An 18289-nucleotide genomic window follows, 5' to 3' on the forward strand; every position below is an offset into this window, starting at 1 on the left:
AGAGCAAAATAGGAACACTCTTGTAACACTCCTCCAGTTGTTACAAGAGAGATCGTTGCTTGAGATGCCGACTTGCACACCTTCCTCGCTTAACGTGGAGATGGTTGGGGACTTAGCGCACAGGGTGACACACACAGGGACCTTGCGGGTGGGGCTTGCATTTGTAGTGCTGCCCCCCACCCACAGCTGCAGAGTGAATGTGTACAAGGGAGCTTACAAAACTGATGGTAAAGACAAAGTAATACACCACCTGAGGCCACTGCCTCACATTGCCTGATGGTAGGAGCAGCTTTTGTCTAGACCATTCTGTTGCACTGGAGCAGTTCCTGGAACTATTTCAGGCATTGCAGAAGGTCAGTTAATGCAAGGTGTGAGCTTGCTTTGAACAGTGCTATTCCTTTTACTTTGTATTGACCCCTGTTCTCTTGCTTCCTGAAATAACAGAGTTAGGGTGATGTCTATCACCTGACAACTCCCCAGTTTATTGCAGCACTGAATCAAACCAATGATATTTGCAGTGATAATAAAATGTCTTTATTGTCTGCATATTTCATCGGTTACATTCATTTTGGGAAAAAATAGTAAAGTGTCTCCAGTCCTACATATATATATATATATATATATATATATATATATATATATATTTGCTTTCGTAGATTTTCACGGGTACAGGAATGCAGGTTTTGGTGTCTTCGGGTGTCTTCCCGTGTAAGAGTCGGGGTGTCTGTGCGACGTTTCGACGAGGTCTCACTCGTCATCTTCAGGCTGGTGCTTTCGGCTTCTTGTTACTGGAACAGAGCAGAGTCTGGTGTTTGAGTTCCTATAAATACTGTTGAGGGGTGTGGTTGGAGGCTATACACCACACCCTCAGACACCCCGACTCTTACACGGGAAGACACCCGAAGACACCAAAACCTGCATACGAAAGCAAATATATATATATATATATATATATGGAATACTTTCATTGGTAAACATATACAATGTCAAATGCACTTTAATCCTAGCATCCATTATTTTAGCACAAATCAATGATTTTAACAAATCGAGGGGAAGCGTTCATCTTTGACAATTGTGGGATTACATTGATTCTGATAGCCCAGTAGCTATATCATTAAATGGAAAAAGATACCTGTAAATATACAGGATATATATCTGACTTTAGTTTGGTTGGCTATGAAAATAATCTGAATTTGCACCAATGATGCAGTTGCCTATGAAAAAATCCATCCAGTGTTGTTCCCTTTTACATTAATTGGTAGTCTTTCACAAAGGTTTATCTACATTTGGAGGTGGGGGAACATTTACTAAACCTGGGGGTGGGGAGTTTTAAAAATGTCTCTCATCTGACTGAGATTCTTCTCAATGTCCTCAAAATTCCTACAGGTATTTTGCCTTAGGAGACCCCTCCGGATATGTCTGGAATCTTGCTGGCAGGGAGAAGAGGGTTCAATGGCACCTTAGGGGTACATTAAACGCACCTGATATGTGTTATGAATTGTACTGAAAACTATTTCACCACCACCACTCCTAAATTCCTACCAACATTTTGCTTTAGAAGAGTTCTTCAACATATCCCTCTCCAGTTTCATCTTAGGCAATTCTAAGTATAGTGAAGCAGCAATTTGAATATAGTTAATTCATTTGGAGTCATGCCGTATCCCCATCACTGCACTGAAAAAGTGAGAAAGCTCACTCTCTGCCCATCCAGTTCATGAGTTCAAGATAGTAGTTTAAGTGCTAAGGAGCAATTAATCAGCATACAGTGATTTTGTATATGCAGCCATAAGCAGCAGTTTAATGTACTTTCTGTCCTGTGCGTTGCTTGTCTTTCTTTGAAATGCAGTTATCAAAATAACAGATTTACAGCATAAGAGATCATAGGATTTGTTGTGAGTTAAAACTAGCATACATATGTACAGCTTTAGGTAGATCACTCTAAAGTAATATTTACAGTGTAAACATCCATTTTTATTATATAAGAAACAAAAATATCACAATTTTCACTTCACAATATATCTGTTTTGGTTTAAATACGGAAATCATCTCTTTGAAATACTATGAGAAACTCAAAAAAATAGTTTGATCTCATCTTTAGGATTTTTTTGCAGGGTTTTTTCTTTTTACGGAGTTGTCTTCAGACATTCTAGAGAGAGAGAGAAATAACACGTACTTTAGAAACATTAATTTAGAAAATGATGGTAACACTTATTAAAAGGTTATACAGTAATCCTGAATTTTAAAAAAGTTCTCAGCGCATATGCTAGAAATGGGTCTGAGTGACTCACTCAGTCTTTTGCCTACTTACCTGGGAGTAAGTCCCATTGAATTCTTTGGGACTTACTTTTGAGTAGATGTATAGGATTGCACTATAGGTAAAGAAATCAAATGAACCATGATTGCTATTGCAATGCTTCTGATGGTATTCAATTGATGTAACAGTCTCCCACTTCGTGACACTTATGCTGAGCCCTCAGAGCATTCCTTTCTTTTGAAGAACAGAGCTCTTTGTGCTCTATGCTCCTCAAGCTAGCAGGCCACCCTCAGGTGTAGCAAAGAAGCTATCAGATCATCATTGTTGAAGTACAAGTCAACTGGTGGAATGGGTGGGAACAGGAGTGCAGTTTTGTCTATCATTTCAGGCAGCAAAATGTTTGGGGCTGATGTGGCTCAGGTGGCAGCCATATGCAAACACAGGCACTGTACCCAGTTAGGTCAGTGAATAGGATAAAAACCTTTTAAACATGACTTATGTTTTGTCAGCTCCAAGACTTTAGCTGGAACTGGACCTTAATCAATGGATATTCTCCTACTGACGGTCTGTGGCAGCTGTGGACAGCCTTTGGTGCTCTAGATATTGCTGAACTACAACTCCCATCATCCCAGGCCATTGACCATGCTTGCTGGGGCTGATGGGAGTTGTAGTTCCGCAACATCAGGTGGGTTAAATGTTCCCTACTGCTGGCCTACAGAATTGGTTGTATGATCTGGAGATGGAAGTGAAGCCAGGGCAAGGGCGTGGGCTAAGTCTTGGAAAGCAACTTATTGAAATTCCTTGTCCATTGCCTGGTTAAGGACAGAAGTCCAAACCTCTAGTATTTCTATCAGGGCTATTCAATCCAGGGGCCTCATATTTTTGCCAGCATCACTAATGGTTGCCCTTGCTTTCAGGAAAGATCTGGAGCCAGAGACAAGGCTCTCTCTTCCAATGCTGTGGGCTTTGTATAAGAGGTGATAAACCTGTGGCACCTCCAGATGTTGCTAATTCCAACTCCCACCAGCACCAATGGTCAGGGATGAAAGGGCTTGTAGTCTGACATCATCTGGTGGGCCACAGCTTTCCCATCCCTGGTTGTTCAACAGTGGCTCATGTTGTTGGGCTGTTAGCCAGTAGACAACAATAAACTTGTACAAATGCAGACCTCCTTGGGAAAATGTCATGGTAAATCAAATCATCTTCATGGCATGGCCAATAATGTCATTTAACTGCCCAAATAGGAGCTGCAATAAGATATAGGGGCTTGTCTTTAAGCATCTCAATGACAAAATAAGATAAGAATGATAAGACGCATCATTTCCTCTAATAGCAAACCCAGATGGTTGAGTGCCCAATAGGATTGGAGCCAAAGTAGAAACGAGAAGTAGCAGGATGCTTAGAGTTATGCAGAAGAACAAAGGGGTGGGGGTTATTTCTTTTAAACAAAAAAACAAAGGGGGCAAAACCCCAAAGTACAGTCTAGTGAGACTGAGCACACTTAGTGGCATCCTGAAATGGACCACTCCTGTTGATGGATGGGGATGCATGATTTAAATAAATGCATAATTTCTCTCAAGTTATGTTTCACAGGACTCCTTCAGGAAAAAAAACTTCACTTCAATAAATTCAAACTCTAATAAGTGTAAAAATCATTTTATGTTTGACACTGATTGCATGCCATCTACCCATATTATCCTCGGTACTCACTGATATAAGAAGTCAACGTCCTCCCCACAGTGCCTCTTTTGACCCACTTAGGCTACAATCCTACCCATGTCTACAGAGAAATAACTTCCTTTGAATTCAACGGGGCTTTCTCCCAGGTAACTTGTGTTCATACTGCAGCCTTAGTAAATAGCAGCCCACAGTGTGAGTGTCACTAATACGAATATGAACCAGACTTCTGGCCAAGAATCTTTTTATGCTTACCCACTAAATAGATGGTCAGATTCAGAAGCAACTTAGATTTCAACTAATCAGAAGGCCAAGAAAGGTATGAGGAAAGGTGTGGGTGGACTTATTTTTGTTTTAATTAAAATAAATGCCAGTGCAGTTATCCTCAGAGACACAGTACTATTCACCCTAATTAAACAAGTCAGTTTGGGTTTCATGCCTTAGCACACACAATCTGAGAAAACCCAAGTGAGCCAGGTGAATTAACACTATCAAACCACTCATTTTCATTAGAAATACTTCACAGATAATATCGTTATTTAATCCATGCAATTATCTTCCTGTGATGTGATTCCCACAGAAATGCCCTATGGGAGTCATGTCATTAAGAGCAATTTTCTGGAAAACCCTGGTGGCACATATGAACTATGCACATAATAAACGTAAGATGGTTACTCTGGTTGGGAAGATGTTCAGACTTACCAATGGGAGGTGATTCAGAAGCTCAAGGTCATCTACAGTGACATCATCATAGTTTTCGGAGAAGGCAGGGTCAAGCAATTCCGTTTCATCCCGAAGGCTGGCTGGGTTTAGCTCTTCCTGACTGTGGCAGAGCAGAAGCTTAGATTTAGTTTAATTTACTTCTTCTTGGAATTCATCTTAGAAACTTTCTCCTTTGTTGCATTTTATTGCATCATTAGCCTTTATTAAAATGATTCAACCTGTCTAGCTTTATTATACAAAACAATGTATAGCACTTTTATAGAAATCAGTTTACCTCAAGGCATAATGCTGAACGTTTTAGTTAATAATTATGTAATTGCTGCTTGAGAACAAGCGGGTTAGTTCTCATATTCTTAGTTAAATCATGCCTTCTATAGAAAGCATGGAAAAATATGGCTGGATCATGATGCCCTTTCTTTCTGTACACAATCTTTGTTCTTTCAAGCTATTTTTGTTATAAATTGTCCTCAGAAGAAAGCCGCTGTGATACAACGTCGCTTGCACTTTTCTATATGTTAAAAGGAAGATTGTGTTAATAGCTCGTCACTGCTGGAGACTTCTAAAAAAAAAAAAACCACCTGTCTTTTGTGCACTCTTTCTTCCTACCTTCTTTTCCCAGTTAAAACAGAGTTCAAATATTTCTTCACAGCCATCTGCTTTCGAAAGCGACTGTAGTTGTCAGTAAAGACAGCATCTGAATGGCGTTTGACTGGCGGTGTCTGTTCATCAAGGGGAGTGTTATTTCTTGAACATAAAAGAGACTTGCAATTAATACACGAGCCAATCAAAATGCAAGAATTTCAAAACCCACAGGTTGTATTTCTTGAAAGCTAAGTAACTGATGGAAAGTCTATTCTCACTTTTCTTTTACTACATTAATACAATGACCTCATTTCTTGACCATGTTCTTAACACAGGTGTGGGGAATCTTTGCCGAACTACAAATCCCACCAGCCCACCAGGGTTTTACTTCTAAGTAGGCATATATAGAATTGCATTGTAACTGTCTCTTACAGTTGTGTTTCATCTATTGTTTGCTCAGAATAGACCAATTGAAATCAATGGGCCAAAGTTAGCCATGGCCATTAATTATAATGGATTACTCTGAGTAAAAGTTAGTTGACTAAACCAAATTTACTCTGAAAAGAATCTGGTGGTAATAAATATTGAAAAGATACTTTTGAGTTCTGTCCTGCACTGTTAAGCATGCTTGGAAACCCCACTGAAACCAGTGCAAAATAAGCATGGATCTCTCATTGATTTCAAGCAAAACAAGAAGTGACAAATGCTTGGTGGATAAAATACAGCATAATATGAAATGGAGTTGCCTTATACTTTTGACTGTCAGTAGCTCTCCCAGCTAGCAGTCTCTTTACTATCTGTCAAGGATGCTTTAGCTGGGATTCCTGCATTGGACTAGATGACCCTTGGGATCCCTTCCAACTCTACAACTCTATGATTCTTTGACTCTTCAACAGAAGATATCAGAAACTGAACAGGGATTTTATGCAAGCAAAGCTAAGACTACATCCCTCCCACCATATTTGGCACACTGCTTGTACCAGTTATGGATAAGCTTGTACCAATTATGGATATCCAACTTTAAAAACTTGGCTTTCAGATTTCACTTTCAGAACAGTGGAGACACTGAGGGTGGCCTCCTAGCAGTGATCAGAGGAGAAATGAGTGCTGGAAGGAGTGCAGAGAGAAGAAACATCATGGTGCACCTGCAGCAGCACAACCAGATGACTTCATCTGCCCCAGATGCAACAAACCATGTCTCTCCCACATCGGTCTCTACACCCACAGCAGGCACTGTAACTCTCCAGCAATTCAGCTTCACCCCCAAAGTTGCACTCCTCCATTGTCTCCCGAGATAGATGCCAACAAAATACAAACACATGATGATCGTATGATCAATGTTTGAATTCAAACATAGTGGAATGTGGGTTTTTAAGAGGAATGTAGGAGAAACCAGCTGAGTCTGGGAAACAGGAGGAATAGTTACTAACCCAACTCTTTTTCCTATAAGCGATTCCAAATATTTTCTTGCCGAAATTTGACCCAAAAGTTTGCTGTAGCCGCTTGTGAAGAGTCCATCGGCATGTCTTGTGTTCCTGCAATTGAAAGTCCTACAGTAAAAAGCTGTGACCTACATTTTCAAGATTGTATATAGTTTCATGTTAACAGCTAATGTACAGACAACCATATAGTTACTGCAGCTAAAGATATGTGGATCCTTACAGTTCCAAACACATAATTCTAGTAATGCAAACATAGCTTAAAGGCCATGAAAGAGGGAGAGAGGAATGGTCAGAAAGCCTCAGTAAAATTACAAGCAGTTCAGTATTCAGATTTGCAATGATTATTAGATTATTATTTTTTAAAAAAATGCCTTACCTATCCATAGCTCTGTACACATCATAATAGAACTTGTCATTCTCAGGTAGTGTAGTTTGCAAAATGTCAGCATCAGATTTTAATGAGCCTTGAGAATGATCAGATTCACTTGCCCCATCAAATGGCATTCTGTTTCCTAATCTAGTGAAGAAGAGAAAAAGAAAACAATGTTTGAAGATGCTAGAGAATTCTTACAATCGCCTCCCAGGTTAAGATTGACTATTATTATAAGATGCCTATAGTAAGCAATTCATAAATGAAATCATTATTCTCATTCATTATGACAATGAAGAATATTAGTCACAACTGCAGATATTTTAAAACTGTGTCCATATCATGCAGATGTCCCTACTCTTTTAATTATTTCAGTACAGACTTCACAATGAACAGCTATAAATGCAGAATGATTTCATTATGTGCTGATAAGATAATACAGAAAACATGGTCTTGCCAATGGGATAGATTTAGGTACACTAAGCTCTCCCATTCAAATCAAGGGGACTTCAAAGTAGTTAACTTCAGTTGATCACAACCATAGTAAATGACCTAAGGGAGTTTCAGTGCGAAAAGGAGATTTTTATAGTGCAATCCTATTCATGTCTGCTGAGAAGTCCTATTGACCACAAATGGACCAACTCCCAGGTGCATGTTTATAGCATTGCAGCTTCAGTCTGTAATTTAACTTATTGTATAAATGCGTGCACATGGCAGTCCCTGTGGTGTTATATTGATAAACCTCAAACATGATGATGGGAGCAGGACAAGGGAAATTAGAACACTATGCAAAAGTCAAATGCCATGGTTTAAGTATGGTGACCAGGTAAAAAAGAGGACAGGATTCCTATACCATTAACAGTTGTGTAGAGGAGGGAATTCTAGCACATGTAGGTAGCATAATAAGCTGTTCCTGCCAAATTTCCCTCTTCTACACTATTAAAAGTGTCGAAGTTCTGTCCTCCATTTCACCAGACCACCCTGTTATCAAGCTCCAGCAATCTTATACAATTGAAGAAGCTCCATTTCTTCAAAGGATCTTACAGAGCCCCCAAAGGCTTTCTGTAAGTAAAAGAATGTTTCCTTGTACGAATACACAAATGTAAACAAGAAGCCTCCTCAGTTTGCTGATGCTGTTCTTCATAAAATCAAACCCCCAGCCAGCAGTCTCTTTGGATAATTTACCTGACAAGTTTGGGGAACCTTCAAACATCACTGAATTGTGTCTGAATTGGCCAAACATTTGGCTTCCCAGGGCTGATTTGACAACTGTAGCCAATAGATAATCTCAAATGAATGATAATCTCAAATGACAAATCAATAAAACAATTTAATTGTAACAGATGTTTTGAAACAATGGTTGGACAAAGTGATTCATAGCATGCCAACTATTAACCACAAGGTAATCACACTGAACTGTTCAGGACTGAATACGTGACCCAATCGGATATATACAGGAAGTAAAAAAAAAAAAAAGTAAAAAAAACCTAAGATCAGAAAGATTGTTGTTTGAATATCTGCTAACTTTTTTCTGTGAAACTGACAACCATCTCTGGCTTGAGATGACTAGTTCCATATTCCTTCCTGCTTTTATCTTTTCATTTCAAGTATTTGTATACCACTTTTTATCAGAATCGATCATAAAGCAGTTTACAAAGGAAATTAAACACCAAAATTAAATAATACCATATATAAAGCAGATAAATCAAGATCCATTCCACTCAGTCCCCACCAAAATTCCTCAGTCAACCACCACCTGGACACATTCACCCTCCCTCACTCTCAACAATCACCCATCCCAATAACCTGCATAAATTCTAAAACTAATATGTGATGTGACTAAAGGAAGAGAGCGTCCTAGTTCTGATATGATGTTGAAAGTCATGTTTCTGCTAATAAAAAACATGAGTTGGGGGACATTTAATGCTCACTTAAAATACACAATGGGATCTTGAAGCTCCTGGGGGTTGGTAAGAGGTGGAAGTAACCCCCAGCACTTGTTTTCCCAAATTTTCTCAGAAAAGGCTTTAATAAAAGCCATTTTTCTCCTAAGGATTCTTCAACATAAAATTCTTTCTGAGGTAAGATCCATGGACAATACTGAGTGCTACTTATAGCAAACATATAATCTATGATGCCCACTTTAAGATTCTTCCAGCCCTTTGATTCTAGAACTGCTTCAGTTATGAATTTTCCAATGTGTTTAATACATAGACATGCTATAAAGTCCTTTGTAATGATGGTTTTGCGTTGATTTGATGTCTGAGTTTACGATTATGTTCTATAAGATGTCTGTTTCAAGTACAGGGTTGCAAAAAATATTTTAAGTCATATATGAGAGACCGATGGCCTTTCATAAGTTATTGGACTCAAAAATTTTATCAGCCCAGGTCAGCATAGGCAGAGGTTGAATACCAGATAGTTGAATACCATCCAGGGAGCAACAGGTTCCTCACCCCTGAGTAATATGTTCCTCTTATCACGGACTAAATACCAAGGTAGTTGTGATGGAAAATCACTTGATGAATATTACCTATGTTTCACTTCAACCTGGCTGTCTCTTTGTATGGAATTCCATTCTGTCAGTCCTAATCATGATCTAATGGTAAACACAAGAATATCTGGATCCTCTTTTGAATGACCCAAATTGTTTCTGACAGACGAGTGCCATTCTCAAAAGCACAATTCAACAAGAACGCCTTTCATCTTGCCTATTAACAAGCTATTAGAGCATAAATGTGCTTCTGAAGCTGGACATTTAGTTGGCTGGCATTCACTGCTAATGACCGCTAAACTAGGCTAGACCCTAGACTGTTGAGTGCTAATACTCAAGCAGCTCATGATAACCGCCATTAAGAGTATGAATGCAACCAATAATTGTGGACATGTTGATCTGGATTTATATTCTTCTTCCATATAATAGTCCATATTAAACATTTGTAGTAATGGAAGCTGAACTAAAGCTAGAGGTTTTATGTCTCCTGGCAGAAGAGCAGTCAGGAGGCTTAGGACAGACTTTGCTTGATATACACAAGGTCTTGTTGTCTGTTATAAAACAAAGTTTTATTTTGGCGCTCTGTTTTACTTTTAGATATTCAGTTGAGATTATGTAGGTTGTGGTGCTGGATCTGCCAGTGTGATCCCACCTCACTTATAGGTGAGTTTATTACCGTATACTGTATGAATAGGACTCTTGAGTGCTTTTGAACGAAGATGGAATGGATGAATCTTCTAGTTAGTTTCTAAAGATTCTCCTGTTGTGGCTGGAATATGTAGATAGTGTTCAGGCAACATGCCTCTTGGTTTTATTTACTAAACATTTTTCTCTGAGTTTTAATATGTAACCAGGCAGTAAACATGTATGGTTTTAAGAATATCCACGTCTATGTCAAATGCTTATTAAAGAGCTATCTTTTATCCCTGGGACAGATTGCTTTGAAATACACCTGACTGTTTTTCTCTGTCCCCACTTCTTGCTGTGTGTGTGTATACCTGCATCCTCTCATAAGGAGAGGACCCTTGGAAGCTAAAAGTCAGGCCTTTGAGGAGGAGAAGGATGGTGATGATTATGATGATGATTTATTGTACCCCAGCCGCTCTGGGCATGGATCCTAGAACACACCAAGCTTACAACAGCAATTTCAACACAGTAATAACGAATGCTGAAACAACCTTCCCTAACCTGGGGCTTTCCAGATATTTCAGACTCCATCAGCCCCAGCCGGCATGGCCAGTGGTCAGGGAGGATGGGAGCTGTAGTCCAAGAACATATGGAGAGCTCTATGTTGGAGAAGGCTGGGTTAAAAGGATGGCATGGAAGTAAAACAGATAAAGCAAATGGTAAAGAGAGCCATCGCATTTTCACTCTTTGGCTAGGTATTGCAAAGTTGCAGATGCACTTCCATTGCATGCAAGGAATCTCAATGATTTTTCAAGGGCACTGAACTGAATAATTTGATGAACATTTTGGACTAACATCTATCAAAGTTACTGCCAAGTAAATATGTCCTCATTTCTTCCTGTTCATTTGTATTGAACTATTCAGCTATTTCTAGTCTCTTACGCATGAAACACTGAGAGTCAGTAACAAAAGACATAAAAGCATACATGAAATATCCAGTCAAGCTATGCCCAAAGTTAAGTTTTCAAAAAAGTGCTCAGTTCCCTTTTGGCTAGTCCAAGTAAAATGATATTGCAAATTTTCCTAAGCACATTCAGGTTGGCCATTGCAAGGTAGGCAGCATTAGAGCATTTCAAACTGGAGGGTTTGGGGTTTTTTTGTTACAGTTTTGTGACATCTGCATCTCCTGTTGGATTTGCAAATCATGCTGTTCTCTAGGTAAGCTTAGCCGGAGCAACCCTTACCTCATAGCAGAGTATGTTCCCAGAGGAGGTAAAGCGAGTGCTTGAGTGCAGAGAACATAGAGGAGAGCAAAGGAGAGGAGAAGCTGGGGGCCACTTCCATGTTCCATCTCTGTGGACCTGCCTGGACAAAGATAATTTTAAAAAATGTTAACCTCTTGTTGTCAATGCCCAAATTTTGCATAAACAAAAAGACATGGCAAAGGGTGGCCTAATAAACATGAAATTGGTAATTCTGAATAGGCAAAGGAAGACCACTGTAGGGCACATTTCAAAATATTAAAAAAAATATTAATTTAAAATATTATTAATGGGGCAAAATCATTTGGATTCCTGGTGTTAAGGAATTGTCCTTGAACAAGAAGGTTGAGAGAGGCAAATAAGTTTCTTATGACAGATTCCTTGTGAGATAAGTAATGTGCAGTTGGTAGCAAAGGCATGGATGATTCTTGTATGAATGAGAAGATGAATCACAACAACCATTCGTTGCAGGGGGTTGGACTAGATGACCATCTAGGTCTACAGTTCTATGATTCTTTGCTGCCTTGACAGATCAACTTCTTCATGCATTAAAAGTGCTTATTTTGGTGAGATACACAGTATAAGTTACCTAGAAGCTTTCGGCGAAGCTTAAGTTAAGAAAAAGTCAGAGGGTTGACATGCAAGCCGGCAGAGAGAGAAGGAGATAGGTACACAGACTGACAGAAGAAATCACCTTGTTAATAGTATATTGGGGTCAAAATGTTAATTTAAATCAGTTTGATTTTCATAGTGATTTTCCTGTGTCTGGTATTAAAATATGACCATATAACTTTGATATTTCTGCCACCTGACTTACTTTCTTATTGAGCCTAAATGTATTTTACTGCTTTAACAACTGAAAATGCACCATGCATATAATTCAGCATATAAAATCATACAATTTATGAAATGTACAGAGCAAGCATGTTTACTCAGAAGTAAGTCCCACTTTGCTCAATCAGAGTCACTGCCAGATAACTGTGCGCAGGACCGCAGCTGAAGACAAAAAGTGCAGTTCCTCTTTACAGCTTTGAATCAAGACAGTAAATAAATGCTGTTTGCAACCCAGGAGCAGTTACTTGGCGATACCGTTGAAATTCACTGGGAACAGGTCCAGAACTTCCACTTTAAGGGCTTTGGAACTAGAGACAAGGCACTAATGAGCTGGAAAGGGATTTCACATGGATGTAACGATAATTCATTCATTCTCATGCAAAGGCATCTCTTTTCATTGTTTTACAGTAGCAACTGCACACAAACCCACCCCCCCAGTGTGGAAGGGGGAGCTGCATTCCCTTCATCAGATACCAAGAATGTTGCTAAGAATAAAATCCATGTGAAATTGAAGTGGACAATTTCAGAGGAAAGGTCATGTGCAACACAATTCACACTCTAGAAATCTGGATAAGGGAGAAGAAGAAGCAGAAAGAGAAACAAAATTATGATAATAAAATAGAAAAAGAGTTCTGAGCAGGGACTCCCATAAGCATAACAGCCGGAAGTAAGATCAAAAGCAGGAGCGGATCTGAAATACTGATTATTTTTCCTGAGGCCAAAGGAAACAACTTCAGTTATCTGGGAGATTAATCAGTAAAGGCATCAAAAGAAGAATTATCTCTCGACAAGATTTGCTTCCAGTCTGTGCATAGAAACTTTTTTGCCGTATTTCTTTTGCCACAAACAAACATTAGTCTGGTGTTTCTCTGAACTGAAATCTACCAGCACCACAAAGGGAAACTCCTAAAACTTTTACTTACAAATCCAGAAGAGGAACCTCAAAGGCAGGTGACACTAGGAGCTTTCCGAAGTGCTGAATTCCCTCGGCAGCTCCTTGGCTGATCCACAAGTTTCTTCCTCAGGTGCTGAGCAGGAATGTGCCAAGGAAAGTGCCTGTCCGTTTCTGCTCCCTCTAACTGCTGGTCTGAAGTTTCAGCAGCTCTCCTTCCTGGGCGAATGCCTCTCTCCCCCTTCAGTGCACTCTGTGCAGCCTTTCAAGCAGCCTCATCTTATAGGGTTTATATACACAGGACCACTTTTCCGCTTCAAAAAGAGCAATCACGTTACGGTGGAGACGTCACACTCCCAAGGGGATGAATGGAAATGTCTGTGATTGTTTTGTCCAGGATGCTGTGAGACAAAGGAAGTTCATATTTAATTCATGGGAAGCCCCCCCCCCCGCCTCCTCTCTGTTTAAATTGATTTATTGCTATATTGATGAATGACTTAACACGAGTAACACTGGAGTGGGCAAAGAATGCAGCTTTTAAGACACAAATCCTGCTTTCAGGAAGATGGGACTTATAAAACAGAAACCCAGAGCATTAAGTCATAGTTACCCATAGTGGGTCTCTTCTCTCCCCAATTCTTTTAATTTCAGGGAAATTGCCAAGCCAGAGCTCCCCGACACGTCTTTGAAAGATGAGCAAGAAATATCAGAAGATCCTGATATCAATTTCAAGACATACGACTATGTCTTTGACTTCTAAATTCTCAGATCAAAGAACAACTAAGTTTGAGTACTGTGTATGTTTGATTTTAACATCAGGCTATACTAAAAGTTATTTTCATATTACACAGAGAGCAAACCTAAGTGCTTTGCTTAGTAGAATTTCCTACATTTTTACACTGGAGCAGGTAATACCTAGGATGTTCCTTTTTAATATTTTACTTTTCATATATTCGTATTTCTTCACTCTGCCAGATATCCTTTCTTTTCAATACCCTTTCTTTTCAAAGACAGGACTACTTGCCTCTCTCTTTCTCATTTTACCCAGCGTGTTTGCCCATTCCAACAATCCCAGCTAATAAAGCATTAGTCAAAACTTGTACCCATAAACTAAACCAAATAATGGCTGACATTTAACTCTCTAGTTTGTTTGTATCACTGATTCCCCAGAATTAGCTGGTTAAACATTATTTATTGTAAAGGGATAGACACATGGAACATGAGGCCAATTCTTGGTGCTGAAAAAGAGAAACGACTCGTAAGGTGAAAAATTCCCCCCAGATAGACCTATTAAGTTTCAATGAAATTCCCAGCCTTGGAAGCAAAAAATGTTACTTCATCTGAGTGAGGGCTCAACAGAGCCACACCTCAGATCCTCTTCCAAAGGCTGTGGCTTGTAACATATGAAATATAAGCATAATTGAAAGATATCTGTTCAGCAGGACAATTTCCCAGCATGCATGTAGAGAACAGGCTATCTGTCCTAGAGGTTTATCCTAACCAGGAGTGCCAACTTGGCCCCACTACTGTGAGTGCCTGGGGCTGTGTGTGCCATGCAGCATGCATGGCCCTGGCATCAAAATTTGTGGATGCCCAGCCCCTTCATGGGGAATTTGTGGGTGCTCAGGCACCCAGGGTCCCAGGGAGTTGGCACCTATGGCCCCCACCCATACATTTTTAACATTTCCTACAGCTAGGTTTATGCCTTCCAAGTTGATCACCATTTGCACAGTGAAAGAAACAGTTTCTGTAATAGCAAATTTTAGAAGACAGGTGTATACTCACCCCCCAGGTTTGCTTTCATTACTTTGGTGGAACTGTTGTTTTAATTTTATTTCTCTCAGTATGCAAGCTGGCCAGGCATCACAGGTCTCTGACCAAGTACAAAGTGCTTTTTCCCAACCATTCAGTAGCCACGGTCACCCCAATAACATATTAGCTTTGCATTAATATATTTTCATTTTATAATATTATGTATATAATTTCATATCAATATGTTCATTTTATGTTGGCCACTTTATATGTTGTTTTTGGAAGAGGTTTACGCCAGGCTCTGAGTTTTATGCATTGTATTTGCATATTTTATCACGTTTGGTAAACCATCCAGAGGACTTCAGTTGATGGGTGGTCTTGAAATGGGAAATTAGTAAATAGGTGATGATAAACAACAGTTTAAGGATCATGACTATGGGATCAGAGGGAATGGCTTTCATCCTGTAGTGCCTAAAATCCATCTTTCTTGACTGGTTAAGATAATGGGAGTTGGAGTCTAATAACATCTGGCTGCTGCTGCTTCTTCTTCTTCTTCTTCTTCTTCTTCTTCTTCTTCTTCTTCTTCTTCTTGAATTTATATACCTCCCTATACCCGGAAGTCTCAAGGAGGTCCACATAAAAAGATCACAGTATATAAAATTAAAACAATAACCCAATTTTAGGTTGAAGTGTTTATTAAGCTGTGACGCACAGATCTTACGTCACTTGAAAATGCAGTATTAGGAGATATGCAGAAAAAGTCTTCAAGGGCCAAATCCGATATTTACATTCCAGGAGCCGTCAGTGCAGTGGGGCAGGGGATTGAAGTTTGCAATTCATAAGCAGCAAGGCTGGGGCTCTGAAGGCACAGCAGCAGGAGCACCCATGCAGCCCCAGCCTTGCCAGGGCCACCTCCCCCACAGTCTTGGTAAGCGGCAGCGATGCCACTGTCAGGTGGATGCCTCTGGAACCCCAAACCACTGCATTGACCACTCCTGCTGCATTCTCTGTCTTTATATTCCCACCACATTTTGTAGGCTTACACATGATTTATGCATTAAGCATAGGCAACAGGTTTCTTCTGCAAAGGATGTGGCTACATAGGTTTCTTCTACAAAGTATATTTTGTACAAAGATTTGTACTATCCCAATTAGAGAGGCGGGGTGCATTGGAGGGCTCCGGCAAGGCAAGGTTCGATGGTGGGACGAAGTCTAAGCACAGACTTCCAGAGCACTTTGTGTGCCTTGGCAACCCAGACATTTTTAAACAGCTGCAGACATGTGCCTTTAAAAAGGTTTTTACAAACCTTCATTATAGCAGTCTAATAGCACAGACCAAGTGGCTAGGGAAGAGCAAATACCAGACTAGGTGCTTTAACAAGGCAGAGGAGTAGCAACTATAATTCCAGTCCAAGAGAAACAACCAAGGCTCAAGAGTCCAAGATTAGGTGCATCTAGAGGGGATGTTAGCCAAATGGGCAAGGCTGCATTGTCTCATCTCTCCATCTGAGTCCTTGTCCTCCAAAGTCTCCCACTCCTGCTCTGAATCCGAGGCTCAGTGGGGACAATGAGAGGTATATAAATAGCATAAAGTTTCAAAAAGTAAAGATAGCCATGTTGACCTGTAAGAAATAATCCAAAATTCATATTAGGGCAATAACTTTATTGGGCCAACAAAAATATCACTATCTGCATGTTAAACTTTCCAGTAATTTTAATCAAGCTAGATGGTATACAATGGAAGGATCGAATGTGGGAGGAGGTAGAAGACATTCAAATGAGGCTCTCTTAGCTGTTTTGTCGGTTTAAGGCTGTGCCAAGGGTTGGATAATCCAAAGAGTTTGTCCGCAGGCATTTTCCTTTTAATGTTTCTTATGTAACACCCATCCAAAGGGCAGGAAAGTGGAAAGATTGCAGCAAACAACCATCACTTGGTCAGTTGTGGATTATGTACGAGGCATGATCCAGCCAAAATTAAAGTTCCATTGGTTCCATGGAACATTTGAGCATTAATAGAAACAATGTTTAATTTCCACTGAATAGAGCTGTTTCTTCTCACTCTTAAACCAAGCTAATTTCTCCTGATCTTTATCCAGAGATTTCCAAATCATAACCCATCTGCTCATGAGCAAATGCCACTGAAATTTAAGATGACTTGCTCAAAAGTAAATCACATAAGACTCATAGCCCCCAAACCCAATAAATGTGGAAGATATTACCATTTCCTCTTCCTTCTAATAAATTTCCCATCTCTCCCCTGTTTCATGTATTTGCGAGTTTAGGCAAACCTGATGGTGAATATTCAGTAATCCTTAATCACATTTTCTAATTCACTTACATAAAAATTAAATGAATTAAACCCAAAAAGAAATTGTCTGGATTTGTTTTCTGGGATGACAGCAGGGTGACTTAAACCAGAGTTCCTGGAAAGGACTGATTCCAGGAAGTTTGTTCCCCTTCTTCCTCTGTAACTGGCTGGGAAACAAACAGTCATGCCATGGGATGGCAGGACAGGCCATCGGTTTCCTGTGGTCACCCTGTTCTTCATTAAGTTTCCTAATATTTAACTTTACAAGTAGGATATAGAAAGTGAGCAGGAGGATAGGAAAGGGTGCTGAAATAGGAGGACTCAAACAAAGTACTTAGTCCATAGCTAAGTTCTATTATTTATTATAAACACTAGTCTCTCTCTCTTTTTTTTAGAAAGCTGAACTCAAAGCAACTTACAAAAATGAATATTAAAAACAAGCATAAAAACAATCTAAAATGCACCATTAATATATATAAAAGAGCAGAACCAACCCAACCCCATTAAAAATAAGCACACAAATAAAGTTTGGGTGAATAAGAATGTTTTTGCCTGTTGTCTAAAAATAGATGGTGATGGTTCCAGGTAAGCCTCCCTGGGGAAAGCATTCCATAAATGAGGAGCCACCACCGAGAAGGCCCATACTTGTGTCTCCTCCCTCTGCACCTCCCTCAGTGGGGGACACACAGGGCCTTGGATGAAGAATTCAGGGTCCAGGTTGGCTCTTGTCATTTCATCCAACTTTTTCAGATAAAAAACCGAAGTGTGTTTCTTCTGGGATGCACTCCCAAGTCACATGACCCATGCCACAATCTCACCCTCCCAAGAGCTCTTTTTGGGGGGTGCATTTTGAGGCACCACACAATATTGCAACCCTGGAAAAAACGCTTTGGGGGCAAGTGTGTGGGGCAAGAGTGCATGAGATTGCAGCACTGACAATGGCCATCGTGATCTTGTGAGAAAAAATGGGCTGTCCCATTTTTTCCTGGACACGGTGTGTGTGTGTGTGGGGGGGGGGAGAATCAGGCCTTGAAGTATTGAGGTCCTGAGCGACAAAAGGCTTTGCCGGTCA

The 18289-nt window shown here is 39.9% G+C and overlaps 1 protein-coding gene across 1 annotated transcript in view; it reads right to left on the reverse strand.

Annotated features, from left to right (window-relative positions):
• Window positions 1–1769: 1769 nt before the first annotated feature.
• Window positions 1770–18289, reverse strand: part of MYCT1 (MYC target 1) — a 47381-nt gene continuing 30861 nt past the window's right edge. The window contains exons 2-8 of the mRNA XM_082215355.1: window positions 13189–13558; window positions 11414–11534; window positions 7055–7195; window positions 6667–6771; window positions 5261–5398; window positions 4634–4754; window positions 1770–2146 (exon numbers count right to left, since the gene is read on the reverse strand). Coding sequence (XP_082071481.1) covers window positions 2138–2146; window positions 4634–4754; window positions 5261–5398; window positions 6667–6771; window positions 7055–7195; window positions 11414–11520 — 621 coding nt within the window. The 5' untranslated portion in view covers window positions 11521–11534; window positions 13189–13558 and the 3' untranslated portion in view covers window positions 1770–2137. The remainder of the gene's footprint in view (window positions 2147–4633; window positions 4755–5260; window positions 5399–6666; window positions 6772–7054; window positions 7196–11413; window positions 11535–13188; window positions 13559–18289) is intronic.

Source organism: Podarcis vaucheri, assembly GCF_965113315.1.
Source record: "Podarcis vaucheri genome assembly, chromosome: 3".
Lineage (NCBI taxonomy): Eukaryota > Metazoa > Chordata > Lepidosauria > Squamata > Lacertidae > Podarcis > Podarcis vaucheri.